This window comes from Mesocricetus auratus, unplaced genomic scaffold (genome assembly GCF_017639785.1).
Source record: "Mesocricetus auratus isolate SY011 unplaced genomic scaffold, BCM_Maur_2.0 Super-Scaffold_100008, whole genome shotgun sequence".
Lineage (NCBI taxonomy): Eukaryota > Metazoa > Chordata > Mammalia > Rodentia > Cricetidae > Mesocricetus > Mesocricetus auratus.
In genome coordinates, this window is record NW_024429192.1 from 53,933,387 (window position 1) to 53,959,075 (window position 25,689).

Here is a 25,689-nt window from a genome sequence, read left to right on the forward strand (position 1 = left end):
AGCTTCGCCGTGCGGATTAACGGGTGGTTTCCAAACTGGTCGCAGGAATTAGGCGTTTGTCCTTGTGTCGCCAGTGGCGTGGGCTGGCTGAAGCCGGTAGTTGATGTGCTGAGGGCGGCTGTAGTGGGAGTGTTCGAGCATCCGCTTGGGTAAACCTTATTCCCTGATCCTTGTTCCCGGTTTCTGAACTGGCGTGGTATTTCATGGTTTCTCCTGTCCACCCCCGCCTTCTCTAGTCCCCTCTCCTCGACCACCCTCTTGCCTTGGTCCTCTTCTTAGTCTTCCAAAGAACCATTACCCGGGAGCGGCCCATGTGCGACCTCGGGTAGGACGGGCTCGGCGGCGTCGACAGTGGTCCGGGAGCCCCCTGGGCGCTGAGGGACTGCGGGGTCTCGGGGTCTGGACACTCCCGGGCACAGCTGGTGGAGGGCGCCTGGGTCCGGAGCTTCCTCTGTCGTGGGCCCCTTACAGTACGAAGGGATGGAGAGTTCGTGAAATACATAACAGAAAAAGAGTAGAGGCGGTGTAAAATCCACGTTCTCCTGGAACTCGGAAAGTAGTACTTTGAAATAGTCTGGGCGTCCTGCATCTACTTTGTTCTTTTATCCTCCACTCTTCATCCAACGTAGTCTTTATTAAAAAAAAATCACATTTAATTTCGTAACTCCTTGCATAAAGCGGTTACAAGTTTAAAGGGAAAAGGATGGTTTATAGCTGTCATGATTGTGGATGCAGGTGTGGAACAAGTGAATTAAGTCTGTGGAAGCTGGCAGAACGCGTGTCCAGAAGATGTATTGAAAGTTTGATTTAAGTACTTGAGTAGCTTATACTGTTTATGCTAGGTGCTAGCGTTGGTGAACAAGGTGAAGTTTCTGGTCTTAGAGATGCAGTTAGAAACTGGACAAATTCTGAGGCAATGTGGAGGAGAGCATTAGATGCTACTGTTGGGAATTTGGGGAGGTCAGGGCACATCACCCAAAGCCTAAGGATATCAGGAGAAAGGTTTGGGCTTAGCTTTGAGGGCCAAGGGAAATGGTGTGTGGACAAGAGGCTAACTATGGCAAAAGCAGAGTGATTTCGACTTTGTTTCTCCCAGCTCCACACCAGGGGCACAGTAGTCCTTAAATGTTTGTACAATTAGGCTATAGGGTGAAGTTGGGAGAGGCCCGCTTACAGTGAAGAGAGGAAGAAGATGAAAACCAGTAGCTATTACACCAAGAAAGCACCATAGACCCGAGAAGTTGTCTTCTTAAGTGTCAGCTGCTAGAGAAACTAGCAGATGTAGGAATATGGGCTCACTTTTCACTTACTTCTAATTTTCAAAAGGAGTGGGATGATGAAATTTATATGCACTCAAGATTTTTAAATGTTGACAACTGGTTCATAAAATGTCCAAAACATTCCGTTTGGGCTTCCAGTTTCAGAACTTGGCCTAAGTAGCTTACACCTAGAGATTGAGTAATCTTGATTCCTCCTGACTGGGCGCTAAGAGGTCGAAGGCCATGGTCAGGAAGGGGGATTTAAAATTTGGGATTTTTAAACTAGGTAGCCCTCCTGAGCTCCAGTTTCATTAGTTCTGCTACTTTGTGTGTCTTCAAAGGAATAATAGCATGGTATTTCATCAAAGACAGGCTTCTGGAAGGAATGTTAGCTATTTCTCATGCACTTTCTCTCCTTCCAGTGCCTCTAAACAGCTACTTAGGATTTTTCTCCCCCCTAGTATATTGTTGGGTCCTTTTGATTTTGTTTCTGTAATAAATTTCAGTTATCTTGTCCTTGCAATTCTTCTCTTTCTTCCTAAGTTTAGGTTTTATTACTACAGCTCCTGATATAACCATAGTATCACTTCATATCATCAGCTCACTGGCGTATGAATCAGTTAGATGGGAGATTTTGTTCTGAATGCATCAATAGTCGAGTTGAACTCATATACCAGCCCAGAAGCAGAGCATGTTATGTTAATTATATGATTTAATTCATACATTAACTGTGTGAGAAAGGCACTTTAATTTCATATGTGAAGAAACCAAGGCTGTGGATTTTCTGTGACCAACACTAAGAAATTGATCTGGGATTTTCAAGCTGAAACTATTGACTAGAAAAGTCTTGATGTCACTCCTTTGCACTGATCTTCAAGACCCCCGGAGGTATATCAGACAAAGGAAACAGGCTGGACAGCAAGTAGTACAGGGACTTCTCCATACAGGATGTTCATTTGCAGGATACAAATAGCCATGGGCAGATTGGATCGATTAGCAGGAACTTTGTCGTACATTAGAGTAATCTAAAGGAATTTCAAAATTAGAGGTATTCCTAATCTGACCCTTCTATATCAGCTGAAACAAAGCCCCTGGGAGTGGGGCTCAGGGTTACTTAGTATGCCTAAAATACTGTCCATATGATTCTGCTTTGCAGTTAGAGTTGAGATCCATGGTCTGAATCTTGGAGTGTATGAGGGCGGGAACAGAGGAGAATAAAGTAATGGAAGGCGATACAGAAAATGCTAGGCCATGCTGACATTCGTCTGGCCTTTGGTCTTTTGGATGTTTCTGAAGCCATATGTTCTATTCTGTCAGCTACCGGGCTTATAAAACAAAACGCAAAATACGGTTTTAAGTATGCTGTGTAGACAAAATTGAGAAGGAGATCAAAATGTTTCTGATACTCTGCTGTGAATCTGATTTGATAATGAATCCAGACATTCTTAAACATCTAGGGTGACATAAAGACTGCAGGTTTGGACCTGGTGGGTCCAGGTGCTACTTTGTTATCTGCACGTGTGTACATTTATGCCTGAGTACTGTGGTTTAAAATATATATGGTAACTTTTTAATTTTTCCTTTATTATAGATATGTCCCATAAAAGTGTGCATATTGGTTACTTTATAGTATAGTATTGCAGATATTAGCAGATATTATTTCTTACAGAAAGAAGCATCACATCTGATAGGATTGGTTACTTCAGAGTTCAAATTAAAGGTTCAGTTGAAAACAATAACAATATGCTCATAGAAATAGTTCAGCAGGATGTCTATTAAAATTTTTTCTATATCATACCAGGGATAGCTGACTAGATTCAGTTTGGTCATATTAAAGTTATGTGGAAGTAACCATAGTTAATAAGTCCTCTTAGGTACCACTTAACATTTTCATTAGTCACAGCACCCCATTTTCCTTCTGAGAGTCAAGTGTGGCTTGAGCTGTGTAAGGCTTTGATTTGGTGCATACAGCAACCAAAATGCAGCCTCTGACATGGGTCCACAGCCCAAGTGCTGTCACATGCATGTCAGAGAGGACAGCTCTGGGCTGTGGCCTAGAAGGTAGAGACTGTCTGCATCTGCTTTGTTCTTCAAGGGACTGAGTATTAAAGGGTATCTTTTACCCTCTCCCTTCATTTTTTAAGATCTAGAAGGTATTTACTTAAAAGCAGTTTAAACTTTCAAAGTTGGTAAAGTGCTTTGGATCTTAGCATTAATTTCCTTCAGCCATGACAGTCCTTAATTTTGTCATCCCACCTATCAGTTACTTATATGTTTATTGTTTTTGTTTTGTGATTTCATTGTGAAAGTGACTGTGTAACACATTCTTGAATCTTCGAAGGAAAGTTTTACTGAAAAGAAATGAAGTCTAGGGTAATTGCTAGGACTCTCTCAGCATGCCATTAAGAACAGGGAACACTCTCAGGGTTTTTTGTTTCTTTTTGTGAAATAAAGTAGAGTTGATATAATATATCATTGTCAGAAATAATAGTTTTTTGGAATCCAGCACACTGTTGATCATAAAAGTAACTATTTAAGGATTATGTCAGGCTTCTTAGGTGTGATCTTTTGTGTACTATAGAAGAAAATCCTGGCTTTCTATCAAGTACTTAAGTGTTAGAAATCTTTTAAAACAATGTCTGAATGCTTTTGTGGCACTTTAAGAATAATGATAGCTCCCAGTAAGAGGTGGTTGTAGATTAAAATGATTATTATGTCCTCATGCCTACTAATCCCCACCTCCATCCTTAGAGTTGAAGTTGAAGCTTGCTGTTGAAGATGGCAGACCCAGATGTCCTCACCGAGGTTCCAGCAGCATTGAAGCGGTTAGCCAAGTATGTAATCCGGGGCTTTTACGGCATTGAGCACGTCTTGGCCTTGGACATCTTGATCCGCAACCCCTGTGTAAAGGAAGAGGACATGCTGGAGCTGCTCAAGTTTGATCGGAAGCAACTTCGATCTGTTTTGAATAATTTAAAGGGAGACAAGTTCATCAAATGCAGAATGAGGGTAGAGACTGCTGCAGATGGGAAAACCACGCGCCATAACTACTACTTCATCAATTATCGCACTCTTGTTAATGTAGTAAAATACAAACTGGACCACATGAGAAGGAGGATTGAAACGGATGAGAGAAATTCCACCAACCGGGCTTCCTTCAAATGTCCTGTCTGTTGCAGTACTTTCACTGACCTAGAAGCTAATCAGCTGTTTGACCCTATGACAGGTGAGACTTACTCAGTTTATGAATCAAGTAAAGTAAGATGTGTATTATTCTCCGTAACCTACGTGGGCCTAGTGGTTAGCACATTGGTCAGTAAACACATAATTTGTCTGAACTAAATCTGAAGTTAACTAAAACCCAAGTGGCTGGGTACAACTATGAAGGATTGTTTTTTTTTTTTTTCTGTGTACTCATTTTTTTAAAAAATGTTCTAAGTTGTAAGCCAATCATAGGCTTTGTAGGAGTAAATAGATGAGTGTGAATCAGCATAAGCCCTGCTGTCTTGACAGGCTGACATACAGCTTTGAGAAGTTTTTGCATTGTCTTTTTCCTTCATAGGGAAAACTCTTTTCCCCCTGATTGCTGTCTCCCCTTGTTCACCACTGCAGCCTAATCTCAGGGTTGATTCTATACTACTCTGAGGCTGCTCTGACTTGACTTGTGACCTCATTCTTCAGCAAGTTATTTTAGTGTCTATTTATGCCCATCCCTGGCAGACAGGGTTATAAGCATATTGAAGGAGACCCCTGCACAACAGGGACCCTCTCTGACCCCAGATTAGGTACAAACCACACCCAAACACCTGTTTTCACGGAGAGATCTTTATTAAGTAGGAAAGAAAAGTTACAGTGGCTGCTCTCTGACTCAGGCACAAAACAGCAACAAATGACCTTGCAGGTGTAATTTCTAAGAGGAGAAAAGGGGAGATCTCTGTTAGAATGGGCTAGGATGCAGCAGTGAAGGAGATAGGGAACCAGGGGAAAGGGGGTGAGGCAGGGCAGTTTGTCCTGGAGTGACTAAGGACGGACTGCCTTTGGATAGAGAGGAGACAGACAGATGTGGCACACAGGAAAGTAGCAGTTTATAAAGGTAAAGATGGAAACCCAGTTGGGCATGCTAATTAGGTGAGCCAAAGGGGGTGTTTTTGTTTTGTATTGTTTTTTGAGACAGGGTTCCTCTGTGGCTTTGGAGGCTGTCCTGGAACTAGCTCTTGTAGACCAGTCTGGTCTCAAACTCACAGAGATCCGCCTGCCTCTGCCTCCCGAGTGCTGGGACCAAAGGCGTGCTCCACCACCACCTGGCTCAAAGGGGGCTTTTGATAGCTGGACTTTGGTCGTCAGCCTCGGGAGGAGGAAGTAGCAAATAAGGGAATAGACTTCGGTGGCTAGCTTTAAGAATGTAATCTAATGGTTTTTAGCAAGGCAAAGGGAATGGTGGAGAAGGGCAAGGCCTGCCAGAGCCTTGTTTGCCAGGCCTGGGCTGGCCAGAATCCCTGCACATATGACACTATATACTTAAATGCTTTGCTAGTGGATGTGTATTGTGCCATCAAGAATGTGTAACTAGGACATGTGATCTACATTTGCAGGAGGTCTCTAGAGAGAAGAATAGCTGAGATTTAAGAGATTAAATGAGAATTAGCCAGATCAAGTAAAAGGGGAACCTTTTTTAAATTTAATAAATGGATCAATTTAGATCAATTTATGGAAGACAGTTGTTAACTATATATGATTTGCCTCGTTTATCAGATACTATACTTTTAAGAATTTGCATTTATGAACCATGTTTTCCAAATTATCCAGAAATATAGTATATCTGACATTAATGTGAGAACCATTAAAGTGCTGGGTTAATTGGTTATTTGTAAGTTAAACTAGGCATGAGACAATTTTTGTCAAATACTTGGACCAGTTTTGTCTTGTTACCTTGCAGTGGGTTTATTTTATCTAGGAAAGGGTTTTTTGTTTTGATTATCATTTGTTTTTTGAGAAAAGATCTCCCTGTATGCTCAGGCTGGAACTCACTATGTTGACCTCGAACTCCTGTTGATCCTTTTGCCTTGTCTCCTGAGTGCTGGCATCATAGACCCTCACCACCTTGCCTAGTATATTGTTTGCTTTTTGTTGCTGTGATAAAGCAGCATGCCCAAAACTGACTTATGGAAGAAAGAGTTTATCTTGGTTTATAGTTCCAGAGGGAGAGTCTATGATGGTGAAGGCGTGGTGGCAGGCGGTTGGAGCAGCAAGGCTATAAGATATTATGTTTTTATTTACATGAAGGAAACAGGGAGCTAACTGTAAGTGGACTGATGTTATAAACTCTCCAAGTCTGGTCCCAGTGACATGCTTCTTCTGGTAAGGGTCCACTCTTAAAGTTACCCTCCCCAGATAATGCAATCAGCAGGAAGTCAAGTATCAATACTTGAGCCTGTAGGAGACATAACTGGGAACTCTTATTTGTTTTTTATTTTTTGTTTTTTCAAGACTGAGTCTGTACTCTAGTCAAAGATGACTAGGAGGAGCTCAGTATGTCACTCAGCCTGGCCTTGAACTCTTGATAATCCTACTTCATTCCCCCTAACCCTGGTACTATAGGTGTAAGGTACAAAGCTTGGCTGTGAGATCTTGACCTTAAGAAAATCTTATTAACTATCTTGGGTGTAAGCATGGTTTGGGTATACCAGAGGAATTTCTAGAATTTACCTGGAGCTCGTCATAAATAGGCTAGCTAGGTCTTGGGATGTTTGCCAACTAGGTTTACTCAACTAGGTTTCTTATAGGACCTTGGGGTTCTGGTTTTTGGGTTTTGTTGTTGTTGTTGATATGACAGTGGACTCCTTATCGTGTTGGACGGCAGTGAAAGGTGTTATCTAGTTCCTCAGAAAGATAATCTGTAGTAATATGCTTCTACATTTATTCATCATTTGAGTCTTATTTCATTTTATGAAACTTTCTAAAAAATCATTGTGGTTATTGATTCATGCTGCTCTTTGAATTTCACTCATGATTAGTGTGATTGAAACTAGTATAATCCACAGATAGACTTTGGAAAAGTTGTCTTGATTTATGAGTATAGCTACACTTATTAGTGTGAATGAGCTGATGTAGGATAAAGGCGTGAAAAGATTTTTCTGAAAGAAAACTAGAGTTGAGTGTTTTGTAGCTAGTCTGAACAAAGACTGTATTTTCAGTATGAGGTCGGTAGTTAACATGAATGTAGGAAGAAGGGGTATGAGAGAGCAAGAAAGCCACTTAACCCTTCATGTCACCCAGAGGAGAGCACTCTCAAACCCTTGTACCAAAGCTCAGTTGGTGGGTTTTTGCTCATGGTACAACCTGACTTAGCATAACTTAAAATCTGTAATCAATCAAGGACTCTTGTTCTTGATTGTACTTGCCACCTGATAGTAATGTGACTTTTTATTGGGCTTTACAGAAGAACAAAATGTGCTGATTGGTTGATTCTATGTATTAATTCAGAGGTAATAAGTGTGTGTGAATTCTTTAACTTCTAATACCTTGATATTTTTCCTTTATCTGTATATCCTCTTTAGAAACCCCTGTGGGGTCGCCCACCTCCTTTGCTTCCTTCTTGTTTTCTATAGTTTTTATCTCTCCTACCTTCATTATGGAGAAAACGGGAAGTAAATATACATGAGTCAGGGGTGCAGGGCCCTCACTCTGATAATATTTATGCACCTTTTAAATTTGTGCACAGTAGATTTCATTGTAACCTCAGTTCTGCACTCCTCAGTATTATTGATACTGAAGATTAGTGGTGTCTCTGGTCTAATGATGGAGATGACTGAAGGGCTTCTTTTGTTTGGTTGGTTAGGTTTGAGAGAGGGACGCAGGTAGCCCAGACTGGCCTTGAACTTGCTATGTAGCTCCAGATGACCTGATTCCTGATCCTTCTGCCTCTACCCTCTGGGTGCTAGAGCTTCCCTTTCTATGTCTTCCTCAGCAATTCTAGGTTGAACTGTGGTTATTTTAGCCATCATGGAACATTCAGTAATTGGATTTGGAGCCTTCCATACTTGGATACTTTTGGTAAAATGTTCCTAACTCAAATGTATGGGCAGCTCTTTACCAGTGAGCAAAAGAAAGTAACTCCTAGATGAAGTCACCAGGAGCATGGGGAATTCTGTATCCAATGAGTAAGGATTACTTTACTGTGAATTCATGTATGGGCCAGTGATCTCCTACTCTAGTATAGTTTTTCCTTATCCTTCTCTCCTTTTCCTACACGTTTGTGAACTTTCTCCATATTTCCCATTCATGCTTTACCTTTGGTCTTCCTGGGTCCAACTGTAAATGTTTGGTATATGTAGATCCTTTTTTACCCCCCCATTTGGAGTAGTTTTCAATGTGACCAGCAATTAACAAGCAACACAACTTGGTCATCCACACAGTTATGTTTGAGAACTGCAATGCAGTTGCAAAAAGAAAAAAAGATGTTTTAAGTAAGTTTGTGATTTTTTTATTGGACTGAATTCATAGGTAGCATATGGCTAGTGGGATGCAGGTTGGACAAGCCTGGTAGTTTTTGCCCACCAGTTCTGGGCTTCAGAAGTTTAATCAGACAAAAATAGCTGTTTCAATTCCAGAAATATGGGAGGTTATATAATTAAAACAGACATGATATGAAATCCCACAGATCAGCAGAATAGCCTCTTGTGGTTCCTGAGTGCATAGTTTAGATTTAGCAAGCTTTCTAACAATGTAAATAGACTTAGTATTTCTATCTTAACACTCTCAGCCACATGTAGTTAATGGCACTTTTGAGTTAAGCTTAGCAACATGTGTTATTCTCTTTTTAAATGTAGGGTTAGATGGAATGGAAATAGCTTTATGTTTTCCATTTTTTAAATTAAAAATATGCACCCGTAATTTCAGAGAAAATTTTCAAGAAGGAAAAAAAGATATCACCCAAACCACCGGCCTTTTTATATTTTACCTATATTTATAATTGTAGCCTAGAATATTTTTTCTCTTGCTTTCTTAATGTACCAAACTCTTTTTATAGTATTGAAAATATAGTTAATAGGTCTGGTTTTCCCTGCCATAGCATGAGCACTTTGTTTTTTGCCCTCTGTTGCAAATAAGATGCTTTGTATTGCTTTGTATATATTCCATTTTATTCTTGCTAAAAATTTTCTCAGTAATACAAATATTGCCAGAAGAATGTAGTTCTGTGGCTTCTATAAATGCTTCTGTGGCACAATGGTTTTATTGTAAGTGAAATAAAATTTTCAAATGTTGGAATTAGAAATACCTTGGGAGCCTTTATTACGGATAACCTGGAGAGCACAGAAACTCATTTTAAATTAACTTTGAGATAGGTGTAATTAGAAATTCTTAAAGGGATACATTTATTTAATAAAAACTTAAAATTGGCATTTAGAGATGATGTAGTTAAGTCATCAAATGATATAAGTATGGGTGCCATGCCCACATGCCTTTGTTGTACTGTTGAATTTGGAAGATTTACAGAGTAATGTCACAATTCTAGGGATGTAAAGGTTGCTAGGATGCTCTTCCACAGAATATCAGGGAGGTGTGTGGGAGTCTTCATGGGGATTTAGCTTATTTTCTCTGACTCCCTGGAAAAGATATAACCAATTTTAGGATTAGTGCAAAGAAGTGTTCAGTACTAAGTAGAATCTTTAAATAACTCAAAAGTAGCCAACAGTAATTGAGTATAGTGGTTCACTAGGATGATTGCTACTAGTTCAAGGCTAGCCTAAACTAGTGAGATTCTGTCTCAGCCAACAATGGGGATAGACCTCCTCTGTAGATGAGTTAGGAGTAATTTAGAATATTCAGGTAAACTTGACATCTAAACTAGAGTCCGGCGTTGTGAACCATCAACTCTGTTAATGTCTACCTGGTTAAGACAAGTTACTTTTTCCTGTCTTTATCTCTTACTGTTTAGAGCAGGAGATGTCTTGAAAGCAGTGTTTGCAGTTCCTGAAATGCCCATAGCACAAACTCAGAAGAAATCTAGGATTGTTTGCTCAGTTGCTGAGTTCCCAGTCTTAGAAATCATGTGCAGGGGCGCACGCCTTTAATCCCAGCACTCGGGAGGCAGAGGCAGGCGGATCTCTGTGAGTTCAAGGCCAGCATGGTCTACAAAGCGAGTTCCAGGAGGGCCTCTAAAATAATACAGAGAAACCCTGAATCGAAACACACACACACACACACACACACACACACACACACACACACACACACACACACACACACACACAAAGAAATCATGGGCAGGATATATTAATTAGAAAGTTATGTTGGAAAGCTACTTAAGTCTGAGGTCATGCATGTCTGTAACCCTGCCCAGCATTGCAGGGTGAAGGAAGATTCAGGGAACTCACAGGCTATCCAGCCTGGCCAAAACAGCAAACTTTGGGTTCCGTGAGAGTGCCTCAAGGGAATAAGGCAGTGATAGAGAAGACTATCCATTGACCCTTTCTCCCATGGGTGTAAATGTGGGCTTGTGCACTTGCGCATACACATGCACACATAAACACATACACACATACATACATAAGCACGCACACAAATTGTAGAAATCCAAAACCTTTAGATTTTTTATCTTAAAATTCTGCTACTTTTAAAATGATTTATTTTTAATTATGTGTGTATATGTTTGTGTGTGGGGGGCGTGTTATATGCACATGAGTGCAGTATCTGTGGAATGGGGTATCAACGACCCTGGAGTTGGAGTAATGGGGGTTTTAAGCCACCCAGTGGGGTGGAAGCTGGCAACAAACTCAGCCTCTGCCAGAGCAGCAACTGCTCTTAGCCTCTGAACCATGGCTCTAGCCCTCAAATTGTTTGCTTGTTTTGAGACTGGACTCACTATGTAGCCTTGCCTGGCCTGGAACTTGCTATGTAGACCAGCCCAGTCTCAGCCTCTTAGAGCTGAGATTTAAGTCATTTGTAACCATGCCTGGCTTTTGATCTTAACAGTTTGAGAGCTCTACTTTTAAAAAAATTTATATTTTATATATGAGTGCTCTACATATATACTCACATGCCAGAAGAGGGAATCCGATGGGAATTGAACTCAGGACCTCTGGAAGAGTAACCAGTGCTCTTAACCACTGAGCCATCTCTCCATCCTAGAGAGCTCTATTTTTAGAATTTATTTTGTATGTTGATGCTGATATAAGAACTAACTTACATGTGAAGAGTTGCTTTTTGGTTTTGATTCTGGCATAATATTCATTTGATTATTGTCTTTCAAATATGTCAAAACCTCAGCCTTCCTACTTGCTCACTGTATTTTGAGACAAATTTTATTGAAGTCTAATTTAGAAAAACGTATCGCAAGCTTTAGTAGTTATCTAAGTAGTGTAGTTCACATCATTTTTCCCCTTCTTCCCCCAGGCATGCTACATTTCCCCCTCTTTATGATGAGTTCCAGAGTCTAGGAATAATTGATGGTTAGACTAGCTAAATGTCCATTTGTGGGAAGACAAAAGCCAGCTTCCTTGATAAATTTAGTTTGGGGGTAGGGATTGTATTTTGTATATCATCAGTACATTTAAGATCTTCTCAGTTTCAAAAAATGTTAAACCTACCTTATTTTGGCTTTTTATGTACACATTTATTTTTGTAGTGCTGTACAATGAATTGTTAAGGGATGAATTAATTTATTTTTATGATAGGTACACTAATTATGAGATATATAACTTACTGTCACATGTGTTAGATAACAGTAATTTTTTTCATCTATTTTCCTATATTCAATTAAGCTGAAGCCATTTGTGTTAGGAAAGTAGTTTGAAAATTGGACAGAATAAAAGGTGACTTTTTGATATTTCAGTTTTTGATTTAATATTTTTGATATATGTATTCCCCTCAATGAACTCTTAAAGCTTGTAACAAAGGAATGGTAAGTGCTTTGAAGAAGTAGGTAGTAGTCAGCCACTCCTAAATGTGACTGTTGTCCCTTCAGAGTTCTACCAAGCCTCTGTACTGAGGTCGTCTGTTATTGTTCATAAGGTCTTTCAGGTTTGGGACTATTTTGCCCTGTCCCACATTCACAGCAGCCATCTGATTTGTATCTTGTAAGCATCAGGGATGCCTTTCCTTACCTTTTCCCAAGAGCCATCCTCAGTGCCCAAATCCATGGGGCTTCCTCCCCTTCTTTGAAGTGTCTACTCATAATGTTGCTGTATCAGAGATGACTCCCTTGATTCCTGGAAGAAGAATTGCAGCAGTATCTCCTATCCCCCACTGTTTCTTCTCTACCTTCCTTCCTTTCCCTTTTTCATAATACTTATCTGTATTTGATGTTACTTACTTATTTATTTTATCCTGACTGCCTGCCAGCAGAACATGAATGTCAGGAAGATAGCTCAGAATAGGATTGGCTGGATTTAGGAAAGCATAATGTGGAAAAGCCGTGGGGACATCAGACCTCCTGTTTTTGGTTGAGGCCTCTGTGCAGCAGTCATGTGATCTCCCTCCCTCCCTGTCCAGCCTTGAGGATGTGGGCTGCATCGTGACACACTGCAGCAGTGCTCTTTATCAAAGTAGTTGGACCTATTTTGATTTTTAAATTTACTCTTTGTAACTTTTTAAAATTTAATTTTTTTTTAAGTTTTAAAATTTAAAAGTGAAAGAAAAATGGCTAAATGCTATTGCAGTCTGATGGACGCCACAAATAGATCTTTGACAGCGAGGCACTGATTGTCTGCAATTGGAGGAGAGAGGAATGCTCTCCTCAGCAGTTGATTGTCTGGGGATTTGACTCTTTCCACCTCTACCCCAGAGTGTAACCATTTGCCCTTGCTGCTCCTGTTCTTGATTATGAGTGTCCCAAGCACTCCATTGTCAAACGGAGGAGGAAACTCCCCACTTCAGTTCTCTTCTGCTTCCTGACTTTTGTTGACCTTTTTGGCTGATTTTCTTTTACCCCTTTGTTCTAAGTTCTTATCTCTCACCTTCTCCACTCTGAATTCAGTTTTGTTCTTTTCTTATATTTGGACAGTTAAAATGGTATAGAAGTCTGTCTTCCCTTCCCATTTTCTTTGAAGTGTGACATGCCTTCATTACACAGAGCTAGGACATTACTGAACTATCAAATAGATGGCCTAAAGTCATTCTGAGATGCCTATTTGTTAAAGTATCTTTTTCTCCCTACTTTCAAATGCCTATTTGCAACTAGACCTTCTGGCAAACATAATAGGTTAACGGTCAGCTAAGTAAATGCCAGCCAGGTGATGTGCACGTAATGCTTGTTAAATTCTTTGATACAGTTTCTTCCTTTTTCTGTTCCTTCTTAAGAAGAGGACTTACATGGGAAAGTTTGTGAGATTAGAGCTGGCAGAGATAATGAGTTTGAGAAGGGGTGTGTAATTCTGGTGGTGCAGTGAGTTTAGTCTTTTGAAGCAGATAGATTTGTGTTTTGAATCCAAGATGTAATCCAGTAAACTTAGTATCTCTAAGCCTTTATTCACATTATGCAGCCAATATTATTTTACAGACTTGCCTCTAATAAATACATGAGAATATTTATAAGCAGCTTTCTTCTTTTATAGTTTGTGGAAATAGATAACTCCTTTTTCTTGTCGGTCCCATCATTGTCAAACTTTGTCCGCATTGTCATTTTCTCTCTGGTTCCGCATTGTAAGATCTGCTTTCCATGTTCTCTCTAACATGGATTGGCTTAAGTATTTTTGCCCTGTTTATTTGATTTATTTTTGTCTTTTATGTTGGAAAGATAGAATGGGCACTGGGTTTTCAATTCCAATTTCTTCTCCTGTATTTGACAGTCTGTCTGTACGGCTTAGTACAGAGTGGTTTAGTCACACGAAGAGTTGTCATTAATGACAGAATTCTTTGTGGAACTTTGAAATTCATGTTCTTGTTCCCTACTCCAGACCTACTGGATCAGTAGGTACTTGGATACAGCTTGGATATTACTGTTACTAGAGCAGATCAGCATTTTAGAAATATTAGTTTTGATTCCCTGTGTTCTTTCCAAACCTTCCAGTCCCTAAAGGATAGAGCCAGAGTGAAGCTTAATGTTCAGAGCACTCGTGTGAGGATCCTGGGTGTCTTGTGAGTGCCAGGTGTCACCATTCTCTTTGATAACTACATTCCTACCAGACTAAAACTTCAGCTTACTTTACTACCTACTGATGATGATCTGGGGCATCCTGTCTCCTTCCCCAGGTTTCCTCGGCCTCTGGAATAAGCTTTTATCTTCTAAATCCTACCTCAGAAAAGTGTAGCTTTCTCATGGCCTTCTTTCTCATAAGCCTTCTTGTGGCCTCAGCTAGAAGTCACATATCTTCTTTGGACTCTGCTAAAACACTGGTGAGTTTAATTTACTCTTGCATTGCCCCTTGATCATTTTGATCTCCACATAAGTTGCTTCTCTCTTAAACTTTAAGCTTACTGGTGACAGGTTCTTTGTGAATATTCCACCACCATTCTTAGTATGTGCTGAATTTACATGGTCCTTCTCTCATAGACCACCATCCTTTCTGATTTTGGAAAAGCTGATTTGCATCTTCATAATGCCTAGTAAAGTTCATAAAAATGATGATGGTATAGTAAACTAGTATAAATAAAGTAATTTTAGTCAGGTGTTTGTGACTGGATTATAATGTTTTGGGACCAAAGTTTACAGTGTCTTGATATTATTTTGCAGGTGTGAGAGACTAAGCTATCAAATAGACTTTAGACCAGGAGGAGAGGGTAGTAACTAGGGTGGTAAAGGAACTGGGACTGGGGGCAGGGGAGAGCCTAGAGATGGAGGAACATACTTATAAAGGCCATTGTAAGCTCCAGTGGAGGCCACACTTAGTACAGTATAGCAGTGGTGAAAAATGCCGGGCATTTTGAAATCACTGCAGTTCTATGTTGATGTAAGGGATATGAAAACAAAAATAAATTCCTTGAATTTTTTTTGAGATTGATTTGAATACATTTGCTTAAGTATAAATGGTTTATACACATGAAACAATAGTCCTTAAAGAGGTGGCTCATTGGTGGTTCAGTGTCAGAGTTTGGTTTTCAGCATCTTCATCAGGCAGCTCACAACCTCCTGTAACTTAAGCTTCAGGGATCCATTACCGTCTTCTGGTCTGGCAGACACCTGCACATACACGTGTATGTGTGCATACACAATTAAAAAATAAATCCCCCCAAAAGTAAAAGAAATGGCTCTTTGACAATACCTAAGACCACCAAAAGCTTTTAGTTTTAGGTATTTATTTGGCCTTTTCTAAAACAATAATCCAAATGTATAATATATGAAGAAAGCTTTTGGAAAAGGGTACAAATTCAGCATTAAGCTGTAAATAATTAGCTATAAGTTAAAGTAAACATAAATGTAATAAAAATGTTGTGATTTTTCAAAAACTGCAAAGGATGAAAATTTGAAATGCATAAAACGATGAGAGTATATGAAGATGGACAGAACTGTGGTAAATATGACAGAAAATTATAGAATCTAGATGGTAGGTACATAGATAACCATTATACAGTTCTCCTGACTTTTGGTGTGTGGAAGTTTTACTAAAACATTGGTGGAGGTGTGTAGTTAAGGTCTACCTGGAAGATTTCCCTCTTCTGACCTAAGACTTGGTGTTTTCGGTAGGAACTTTCCGCTGCACCTTTTGCCACACAGAGGTAGAAGAAGATGAGTCAGCAATGCCCAAAAAAGATGCTCGCACACTTTTGGCAAGATTTAATGAACAAATTGAGCCCATTTATGCATTGCTTCGAGAGACAGAGGATGTAAACTTGGCCTATGAAATACTTGAACCTGAACCCACAGAAATCCCAGCCCTGAAGCAGAGGTGAGTGAAAGTCTGTGCCTTTATCTTTTACAACTTGCTTTGGTTTTAATTTTGGAGAGTTAGAGTGAATACTCTAGAGGCTAAAGACAAGATGTCACAGAGCTTATGAGTTCTGCCACACTTGTCTTACTAACTTGTGCCTATAATCAGATTTGTTGGTCTGGAATGTAGTAGAGGGTAGGCCTGTGGCAGAAATCTTTTAGGTAGGCAGGGTTCACCTTAACCACTCCTGATTGGACCTGAAGCACTCAGCCTGGTAGCTAATCTTAAAATTAGTTGTGCCTCTTGGGAATGTTTGAATTTTTCTAGTCATTTTTTTCTTCTTAATTTTTTTTGGTTCTTCAAGACAGAGTTTCACTGTGTAGCTCTGGCTATCCTGGAACCAGGCTGGCTTCAGAGATACACCTGCTTCTGCCTCCTGTGTGCCACCACTGTCTGGCTTGTAGTCAACTTTTAAAGGCTCAAATTCTTTCAGGAACACGGCATTTTCCTATGGTTCTTGCTTGCTTTTCTTCAGCATGTATGTTTTGTGGCAGCCATTGCATATATACTTTGTTTTTGTTGATCTTCCTTGATGTCACTCCCATGCTCCTACCTCCACTCTCAGCTCCCACTCACACCATTGCATCCCACACAGTCCCCTGTCCTCTTCAGATTTGATGTCACATGTATCCTATTTTCTCATACCCAAGACACACACCCCTCCCCCTTCAAAACCTCCTTCCTCCTTTTGTTCTTTCTCTATTCCACTCATATATAAACATATGCACACATACATAAACATTGAAAGCTAGGGTTTATGTATGAGTCAGAACATGTAGCATTTTGTTTTATTCTTCTGAAACATTTTAAACACATGATTCTTGTGTTACTCAGTTTTAATGCAATTTTCTGAAAGTACAGTGTTACCCATGAGATAATACTGCTAATAATGGCTTCTTCCTCTTTTTTTTCAGTGTGTTGTAGGTTTGACTTGCCAGGTAGGCTTAGTTCTACTGTGCCATAAAAAAGTCACTATATTTTAGAAGGTTTAATTACTTTTAGTTTATGTGTGTGAATGCTTTGCCTGCAGTCTGAATGTACTACATCTGTGTCTGGTGCCCGCAGAGGCCGGAAGAAGGTGTCAGATTCTCTAGAACTGAATTACAGATAGTTGTGAGCACCCTGTGGGTGCTTGGAAGTGAACCCAGATTTTCTGCAAGAGCAGCAAGTACCTTTAACCTGTGAGTCATCTCGTAGGAGTTACTATATTACTTCTTGAGATGCCTAAGTGAGAACTCGTGTCAGGGAGTGTTCTCTTGTTCTGCTCTGTCTTTCTTTCCTTCTTTCCGATACCAAGGTGAATTCATAACCACCAGCCTGCTCCTGACTCTAGAGCTCACAATTTTGATTGTATTTGTGTGGGGTCCTGGAACTTCTGTTTCATCTTTATTTTTCATTGAAAATAGATTCCGTTCATACAGTATATTCTGATTCTGGTTTCCCCTCCTTCAATTCTCCTAAATCCTTCCCACATCCGCACTCACACATATCCACAGTGTTTCTTTTTCTCATTAGAAAACATAAGCATCTAATAACAATAATAGTAATAAGAAGATATGATAAAATACAGACAAACCAGACAAAACAAACATAAAAAAGAGACAAAGAAAAGGCACAAGACATACATACAGATGCTGAGACACACATTCACATGCATAGAAAATTCATTAAACAAAATTAGAAACTATAATGTATAAACAAAGAGAAAGTGTGTGTGGGAGCCCAGAGAAAGCATTATCAGACAAAACACCCTCCAAAAATGCTATTGAGTTCATTTTGTGTTGGCCATCTACTGCTGGGCACGGGGCCTGCCTGCTCTTAGGTGTGGTTTATATACTCAGTGAGATTCCAAGAGTGATTATCAATTGGAGGTAGCTTCTGGGTTAAAGATGGGGGCATGTGTCTACTTCTCTCGGCACTGGGATCCCATCTGGCTTGGACCTGTGCAGGCCCTGTGCATGCTGCCACAGTCTCTGTGAGTTTATATGTGTGTCAGTACTGTGTCTAGAAGGTCTGTTTCCTTGATGTCTTTCATCCTCATTGACTCTTACAGTTTTTCTGCGTCATCTTCTGCAGAATTCCCCGATCACCGAGGGGAGGGATTTAATAAAAATAACCCAACTCATCTAGGACTGAGTGTTCCAAGATCTCTCACTCTCTGTCCAATTGTGGGTCTCTATACTAGTTCCCATCTACTGTAGGAAGAAGCTTCTCTGGTGATGGCTGAGCAAGACCTTTATCTATGACTATAGCAAAATGGCATTAAGAGTCATTTTATTGCTATGGTCCTTTAGCAATAAAGTCGTATTTGGTTTTCCTCTAGATCCATGGCCTATCCAATCTCATCCTTGACCACCAGGGCAGTGCTGGTCATTTGTTCCATCTCATGGGGTGGGCCTTAAATCTAATCAGATAGTGGTTGGTTGCTTTCACAACTTATGTGCCACCATGGCCCCAGTATATCTTGCAGGCAGGTCACTATTGTAGATTCCAGTGTTTGTAGCTGGGTTATTGTTTACCTTTCTACTCTGGTAGTGTACAGAGTACTGTAGCAATATATTTCGCACCTGTAGCAGTGACCATGCCTTTTGGGCGTGGTTACATGTGTGGATGTACCAGTTAAAGGGAAAGGATGGGGGCTCTTGGAGAGCATCGAGGAAGCAGGGCTGCGTCCTTGAAGCAGGAATGCTGCGACAGTCACTTGCCATTTTCTGTGTAAGTTCTTCTACCAATAAAACACCGTCAATTATTCTACTGGGTCTGGTTAATTCATTACTATCCGCCTATAGAGTACCTTCCAGTACCATCAGTACTAGTCAATAATGATCAAAGCTCTAGATAAGCACCAGTTTGACTTCTCCGTGTTCAGTGAGTTATATAAGGTTGTCTTCAGCAATAGGGTCTTACTATCAGTTTGTGAAGAGCAACCAATGACCTTGGCCATAGCCTGAGTTTTTTAGGGGGTTCCATGGAACACCTTTGACTAACATCTCAATTAGATGTAACCCATTTCAAACAATGAAGGCTTCATTTGGTGGTGAGAGATGTCTAGTTGGGGCTTTGTCTCCCCTATTATTTGGGGACTCCATTTAGACTTCTTTCATATATGTATATATTTTAAGAAACTGCCAGGCATGATGATGTCCACCTTTAATCTCAGCACTCAGAAAGCAGAGGCAGGCGGATCTCTGTGAGTTTAGGCTAGCCTGGTCTACAGAGTGAGTTATAGGACACCCCAGGGCTACACAGAGAAACCCAGTCCCAAAAAACAAAAAGGAGAAAGAGGAGTAGGGGGCAGGCTTCTACTGTATTAGGTTTCCATACAACCCCTCAAATGGCTCTTAGTTTTAGTTGTCCCTCTGTATTTCTTGTTTACCTCTTCTTCCCCTGCCCTTCCAATTTGAGCTTCCCTTTTCAGTCCACCCACACCACCCCGTCCATCCGTTACTATTTATTCTGTTTCCTCTTCCTAGGGAGATCACACTCTCCACTCTTCAGTCCCTTACTCTGTGTCTAACTGCTTATCAAAGATCTAGCAGTTAATATTCACATAAGAATGAATATATACTATGTTTGTTTTTTGAGTCTGGGTTGTCTCCCTCAGCATAGTTTTTTTCTAGTGGAGCTTCTAATTTTTTTATTCCCTCCATTACTGTTAAATAGTAAGTCCTGAGTTAATTGCATTTCTTTACAGTTGTATGGCAAATTCTGTAACTTTATTGGTTATTGTGGACTAACACCTAACACCATGTGTCAGTTAAGGTGCATTTGCCTGTGATCATTTGTCTCCATGACCACCTCGTACAGTTCATAGCTCAGGTACATACTGAACGTCCAGATTTCTTTTTCCATCTCTGGTTTTCCTCGTTGCATTGTCCTCTTAGAACTATGAGGGGATCTGCCCTAAGGTGGCCATCTGTGTCTTGACTATACCTGCAGATGAAAATATCCAAATGCAGAGATGATGGCATCTGTTCCTTGTGTCGTATTCTAAAATATGACTACAATATTCCAGAAAACACCTTCTGAAATATGACCACAGAAACATTCCGGAAACACCCTTTACCTTATCTGTTCCCCAATGTCTTACTGGCTAGAATTACTTTGTATATTTATTTTAAACCAATATCTGATAAGGGTGATGAAATTGTATGATTGGTACTGAGACCAGCTAAGCTTTACTTTGGCTGGGGAAGTTCTGAGTTCTTTGGAGTAACTAGCCATTAGCATTTAAATAAAATTGATAAATAAAAATCAAGGAGCCATGATTAGTGGGGAAACATTACATCCACATCACAGGCAGGTTCATGTTTAACTCAATAAGTTAGCTCACTGGTGAGACAGAAACATTTACTGTCATTTAGTTGATGCCCCAAATAAAATAAGATTTTAAGGATAGTCTTCATTCATTCCCTTCCTTCCTTCCTTCCTTCCGTCCTCCCTCCCTCCCTCCCTCCCTCCCTCCCTCCCTCCCTTCCTCCCTCCCTTCCTTCCTTCCTTCCTTCCTTCCTTCCCTCCTTTTCTGTCTTTCCTTCTGCCTTTCTTTCTTCAAAGTTAAACCTATGAGGCTGGGTTCAGGATTATGTATAAAGAGAGACAGTGTCAGAAAGTCTTGGTAAAGACAGATAACACCAATGAAAAGTAAATACAGGTCCTCACTAGAACAGTGTGCCTTTCTTCTCTCTCCTGACTGGAGTTAGGTAACTATGGAGGGTAACATTTTGAGACACATAGAAGAGGCAAGCTGAGTATAGCAGGATGAAGATGATGGCCGAGGACCGACAGCATTGATAGGATTTGGGGAAACAGTGAGATGAGCAGGGAGAACTCAGCATGTAGCATAAGCACAAAAACAAAAATGGATCAGAACGAGAAAATGAAAGGAAAGTGAGTGCTAAGGGAGAAAAAAATGTAAAAAGCCAAGATACACTGAAGTAAAAAGTTAGATTACAGTAATGGCAGCTTCACATATAGGAAGATAGAATCTCTGTCTATCGACAGATATGGCCAAGTAGAGACAAGTGATAAACAATGCAAAAAGTAACATAATTTGAATACAGAAAGGAACAGAAGGTAGAGGGAAGTCAAGTGCTTGCAATTGTAGCATGAGACATCAAAAAAAAGCAAGATGTAAAGATAGAATATATTTTTGATCAGATCCAAAGTAGGACCAAGGAGACAATAAGGAGGAGTTAAAGGAAAGTAGTAAGACCAGGTAGACTGCCAGGGAGAAAAGCTGTAGGCAGGAATGGCACAGAGTATCCCTGGGTGCTGGTGGGATAATGAAAGGATGTCAAGGCAGTAGCTGAAAAGCATGCATTAAATAACCGGAACAAGCTTGTTGCTTGGTTTCAGGAGTGTAGGAACCAGAAGCAGGCAGGAGGGCTGAATAAGCCCGAGACTGTCTCTAGAGAACGGTCAGAAGCACTGTGTTCTAAGGGACAAGTAGCCAGCCAGCCAGATTCTTGAACACAGGCAGCCCCAGGAACTGTGAAGTGGTCACATTAAGAAAGAGAGACCAGCTTAGTGAGCAGGACAAGGACAGTGGTCCTAGTGGTTTAGAGGGAAGAAGATTAATGAAATCTTTGTTAGATTTAAGATGAGCTGGTTTCCAAAAGGATAATGGAATGCAGGGAAATGAATCAGAGGGCTGTGAGAGAAGTTCTAGAGTACCTGTGGGCACTGGGAAACCAGCACAAAAGGTATGGCCTGAGCAGGAGTTCAGGAAACATGATCAGTTGTGGGGTGAAACCTACACAGGCACATTAGAGACAAACTGGTAAGATCAAGATTGAAAACTCTGAAGCAGGGAAAATAGGAAGCAGAGGGAAGAAGGAAAACTTGACTTAGCTCATAGAAATGGGGAAGCCTAGTAATTGGAGAAAGAAGGAAAAATCAGGCCTATAGTGTTCTGGCAGGCAAGGAAGGCCTGTGTTCAATGCCCAGACTTTAATTTTTCTTCTTGTTCCTCTCTAATCTTTTTCTACAGCAAGGACCGAGCAGCAGCTACTACTGGAGCTGCTGGTCTGGCAGGTGGGCACCACCGGGAAGCATGGACCAGCAAAGGCCCCTCTTATGAGGACTTGTATACCCAGAATGTTGTCATTAATATGGATGACCAAGATGGTGTTCATCGCACCTCGCTGGAGGGGAAATCTGCCAAAGAGAGGCCCATTTGGTTGAGAGAGAGCACCGTCCAAGGGGCATATAGTTCTGAAGAGATGAAGGAAGGTAAGAATAAGAAGTCAGTAAGATGGCTATGTCATAGACTTGGTGGAAAATTGAACCAGCTTGGAAGAGAATGCCTGGGTAATTCTTGGTTTTATTGAAAATTCATGGTATGAAATTGAGCAATAAGCATTAAAAGCAGCCAGCGTATTGTACTGTCTTTCAGATTAGTCTAAGTAACAAATAGGCTTTTAAATCTGTTCTTGAAAGATTTATTTTTATGTGTATTAGTGTTTTGCTTGTACGTACATATGGGTACTACATGTACCTTTTTATAATGAGTTTAAAGTGTGTGTAGTTTGCTTCAGGAAAATGAAACTACCCTTTGTTTATCCATCCAGTAAATTCTTACTCAGTGCCAGGTATTGTCCCAGTGCATGAGTCACAGTGAATAAGAAAGATAAAATTTCATAGTGGCAGAATCTACATCCTTATCCTTAGAAAGTGAGTGACAGGGCCAGTAAGCCTAAGTCACTGTGTTGGAAAGTGAGTGCTGTGGGGAGGAACAGAGCCGTGAAGAAGTAGCCGTCGAGTAAAGACGTGAAGGATGTAGAAAAGTTAGGGAAGGAACCTACCAGGGCAAACAGACAGTGCAAATACCCTGAGAGAGTGTGTACCTTGTGTTTACAGGGAATACCAGCTGTAGCTGGAATGGAGTGGGTAAGGGCGGGAGGGTGGGTAAGAGGTAGGTGGCCAAGAGGAGACAGTACTTTATAGGCCATTGTAAGGCCTCTGGCTTTTACTCGAGCATGGTGAAGGGGCCATGCTCTCATTCTGTTGTACCAGCTAGTGTACTTGGTCCTATCTTGGCATTATCCCACAGTTCTTACCCAGAGTCTTAGAAGACACACCTTTTTGTCACCCTCCTAAAATTTAGAAATTGAAAAATGTGCTTAAAATAGGACAGCTTTTGTGGGGCAAAGGGAGAATTCACATTCATGTTTATCTTACATAAACCTATAAATTCCATGTACTTAGTCATTGTGCTGCTTAAGCTTTAGTTTTTAAGAAACATTTTAGATATTCTGCAGAACAACTCAGAAAATGGAGCCAGTGTCATCTGTGTTTTTATTTATCAATTTAAACATAACACATCAAAGTCTGTTTTTCATTAGTTACAAATGAATGCTCGTGACTTTCTGGGTTTTAACTTTCAGGTGGCATCGATATGGACACATTTCAGGGGCGCGAGGAAGCCCGTGCAGGGCCTGATGACAACGAGGAGGTCATGCGAGCTCTACTTATTCATGAGAAAAAGACTTCTTCTGCCACAGCTGGCTCAGTGGGAGCAGCTGCTCCAGTATCTGCTGCCAATGGCAGTGATTCGGAGAGTGAGACCAGTGAGTCGGATGATGACTCCCCACCCCGGCCAGCAGCTGTGGCTACCCATCACCGGGATGAGGATGAAGAAGATGATGAGTTTGAGGAAGTAGCAGATGATCCCATTGTTATGGTGGCCGGCTGTCCGTTCTCCTATAGTGAAGTTAGCCAACGGCCAGAGCTGGTAGCCCAGATGACACCAGAGGAGAAGGAAGCATACATAGCCATGGGTCAACGCATGTTTGAGGACCTCTTTGAGTGAGTTTTCTCTGCTCTCTCCTGTTAGTTCATTTCAGAGAGAACTTCCCACCAGGTGCTGAAGTGGCTTCCTGCCCTCTTGATGTAAAGCACCTATTAATCTAGTACAAAAGCATAATAGGAGAGAAAATTTGATTTTTTTTTTTAATGTCAGAAACTCCCAAGAAGGGTAGATGGGCTATAAGTATTCCCTCTCCTCTTATTACTGAAGTATTAGTATTTTTCTGTAATTCCTTACCTAATTTTTTCCTTCATTTTTAAGACGTTTTTCTCACTCTGATTAAAATGTTCCTGTCTATCTACTAGGATAAACTTCTCCTATTATAACTGTTTTCTGGTCAGGCATTTGAAACAATTCTTTGTAGTCCTGCCAACCAAAGCAGTGTACCAAGAAGCGGATCGCTGGTTAGGGGAGCCCCAAACACTTCATCTTTCCTCCAAATTGAGTTTGGGGTCACCCTGTAAAAGGAGTAAGAGAGAAATTAGAGGAGAGCACACACATATGTCCGGGGGTACAGATCTCAGCGCAGGCTAGGCGTACCTTCATGAAGAAGTCAGGAGAGTGCGTGCACACAAGGGTAAGGAGTCTGTCCAGGACTGAAGAACTGAGAGCGGGGGACAGTGCCTTAGAACTGCCCCAGTGTGATTTGGAAATCTGTGTAAAGCTGAGCCTGGTCCCACTTCCCTCCTGCTCGGCAGGCCTTTTGCCAGTGTTCTTAACTAAGGAGCTGTTCCAGTAGAAAGCAGTAGACGGTTGTTGGCTGCTCCACTCTCCCTCGCTAGCTGTCATCAAGCCTGTCTCTCCTATGAGTCTTGTCAGACGTTGTATTCCAGCGCCTCCATTGTGTTGTTGAGCACTGTGACCTCGAGGTACAGTCATGTGGCATGGTGTTATTCCTGAAGGCAGAACTTTGAAAATAAAGGACTTTCATAAAAGGTCTACAACGATTACATTTTATAGTGTTTTCCCTTGCATTGTGACTTTTAATTATTATTTTGTAGTGTATGTGTGAAGTGAAGAACATTTTAGAGTATCTGAGCCTTGTGATTATTCATTTACCTGCTTGTTGAATGACTGAATATTGATGGTTTACTTATTATTGTTTAAAATTTGTGAATTTCTGGTTCTAACATCTTGGAACATAACTAAAATGAACACTTTTCCCATTTAAAGATGTTAGAGACTTCTCACTGGCCGTATATCATAGGTGCAATTGGATGCGAGCTAAATTCTCTCTCTCTCTCTTTTTTTTTTTTTTTTGGTGATGAATTGCCTTAAAATACCTTTTATGTATTTATCTTAAATACATGAACTACTCAACTTTTAAATTTTGTTTTTTTTTAACTTTCATGGTTCTAGAAAGATGTTAATGTTTAAACTATGTTCTTTGTTGCATTTTATATAATTATGTGTATGAGTGTGCTTTTCTATTGTGGAAAAATGTATTAATAAAGGCACTCATTAAAGCAGTGTTTGAATTAGACTAGAGAGATGATCATACTCACTAAATGCGTATTAATCAGGAACTAAATTTTTCAAGGAAAATACACGGTTGTTCATAAGAAGGCATTAGGAAAAAAAGTTGTCTATTCATACTGTGTTTCATATAAAAGGATTTTTATTTTCTCCTACTGTTTTCAAGAAACTCTTAGCTATTTTATTTGGCTGACCATTTGGAACAAACATGAATCGGGGATAGTGTGTGAGTGAAAATACTGGGGATGGGATTTGCACTAATCTCAGTGTGTTTTACAAT

The 25,689-nt window shown here is 40.5% G+C and overlaps 1 protein-coding gene across 2 annotated transcripts; it reads left to right on the forward strand.

Moving 5' to 3' along the window:
- Positions 1 to 25,402, forward strand: Gtf2e1 (general transcription factor IIE subunit 1). 2 transcript variants are annotated; one of them, XM_013114588.3, is made up of 5 exons: positions 1 to 149; positions 4,011 to 4,485; positions 15,883 to 16,084; positions 22,116 to 22,357; positions 23,512 to 25,402. In XM_013114588.3, exons 2-5 carry the CDS (start codon positions 4,038 to 4,040, stop codon positions 23,934 to 23,936), a joined length of 1,317 nt encoding a protein of 438 aa, XP_012970042.1. In that variant the 5' UTR covers positions 1 to 149; positions 4,011 to 4,037; the 3' UTR covers positions 23,937 to 25,402. The 2 variants fall into 2 exon arrangements, with proteins under 2 accessions (XP_012970042.1, XP_012970043.1); XM_013114589.3 differs by lacking the exon at positions 1 to 149 and adding an exon at positions 174 to 325.
- The last annotated feature ends 287 nt before the right edge of the window (positions 25,403 to 25,689 follow it).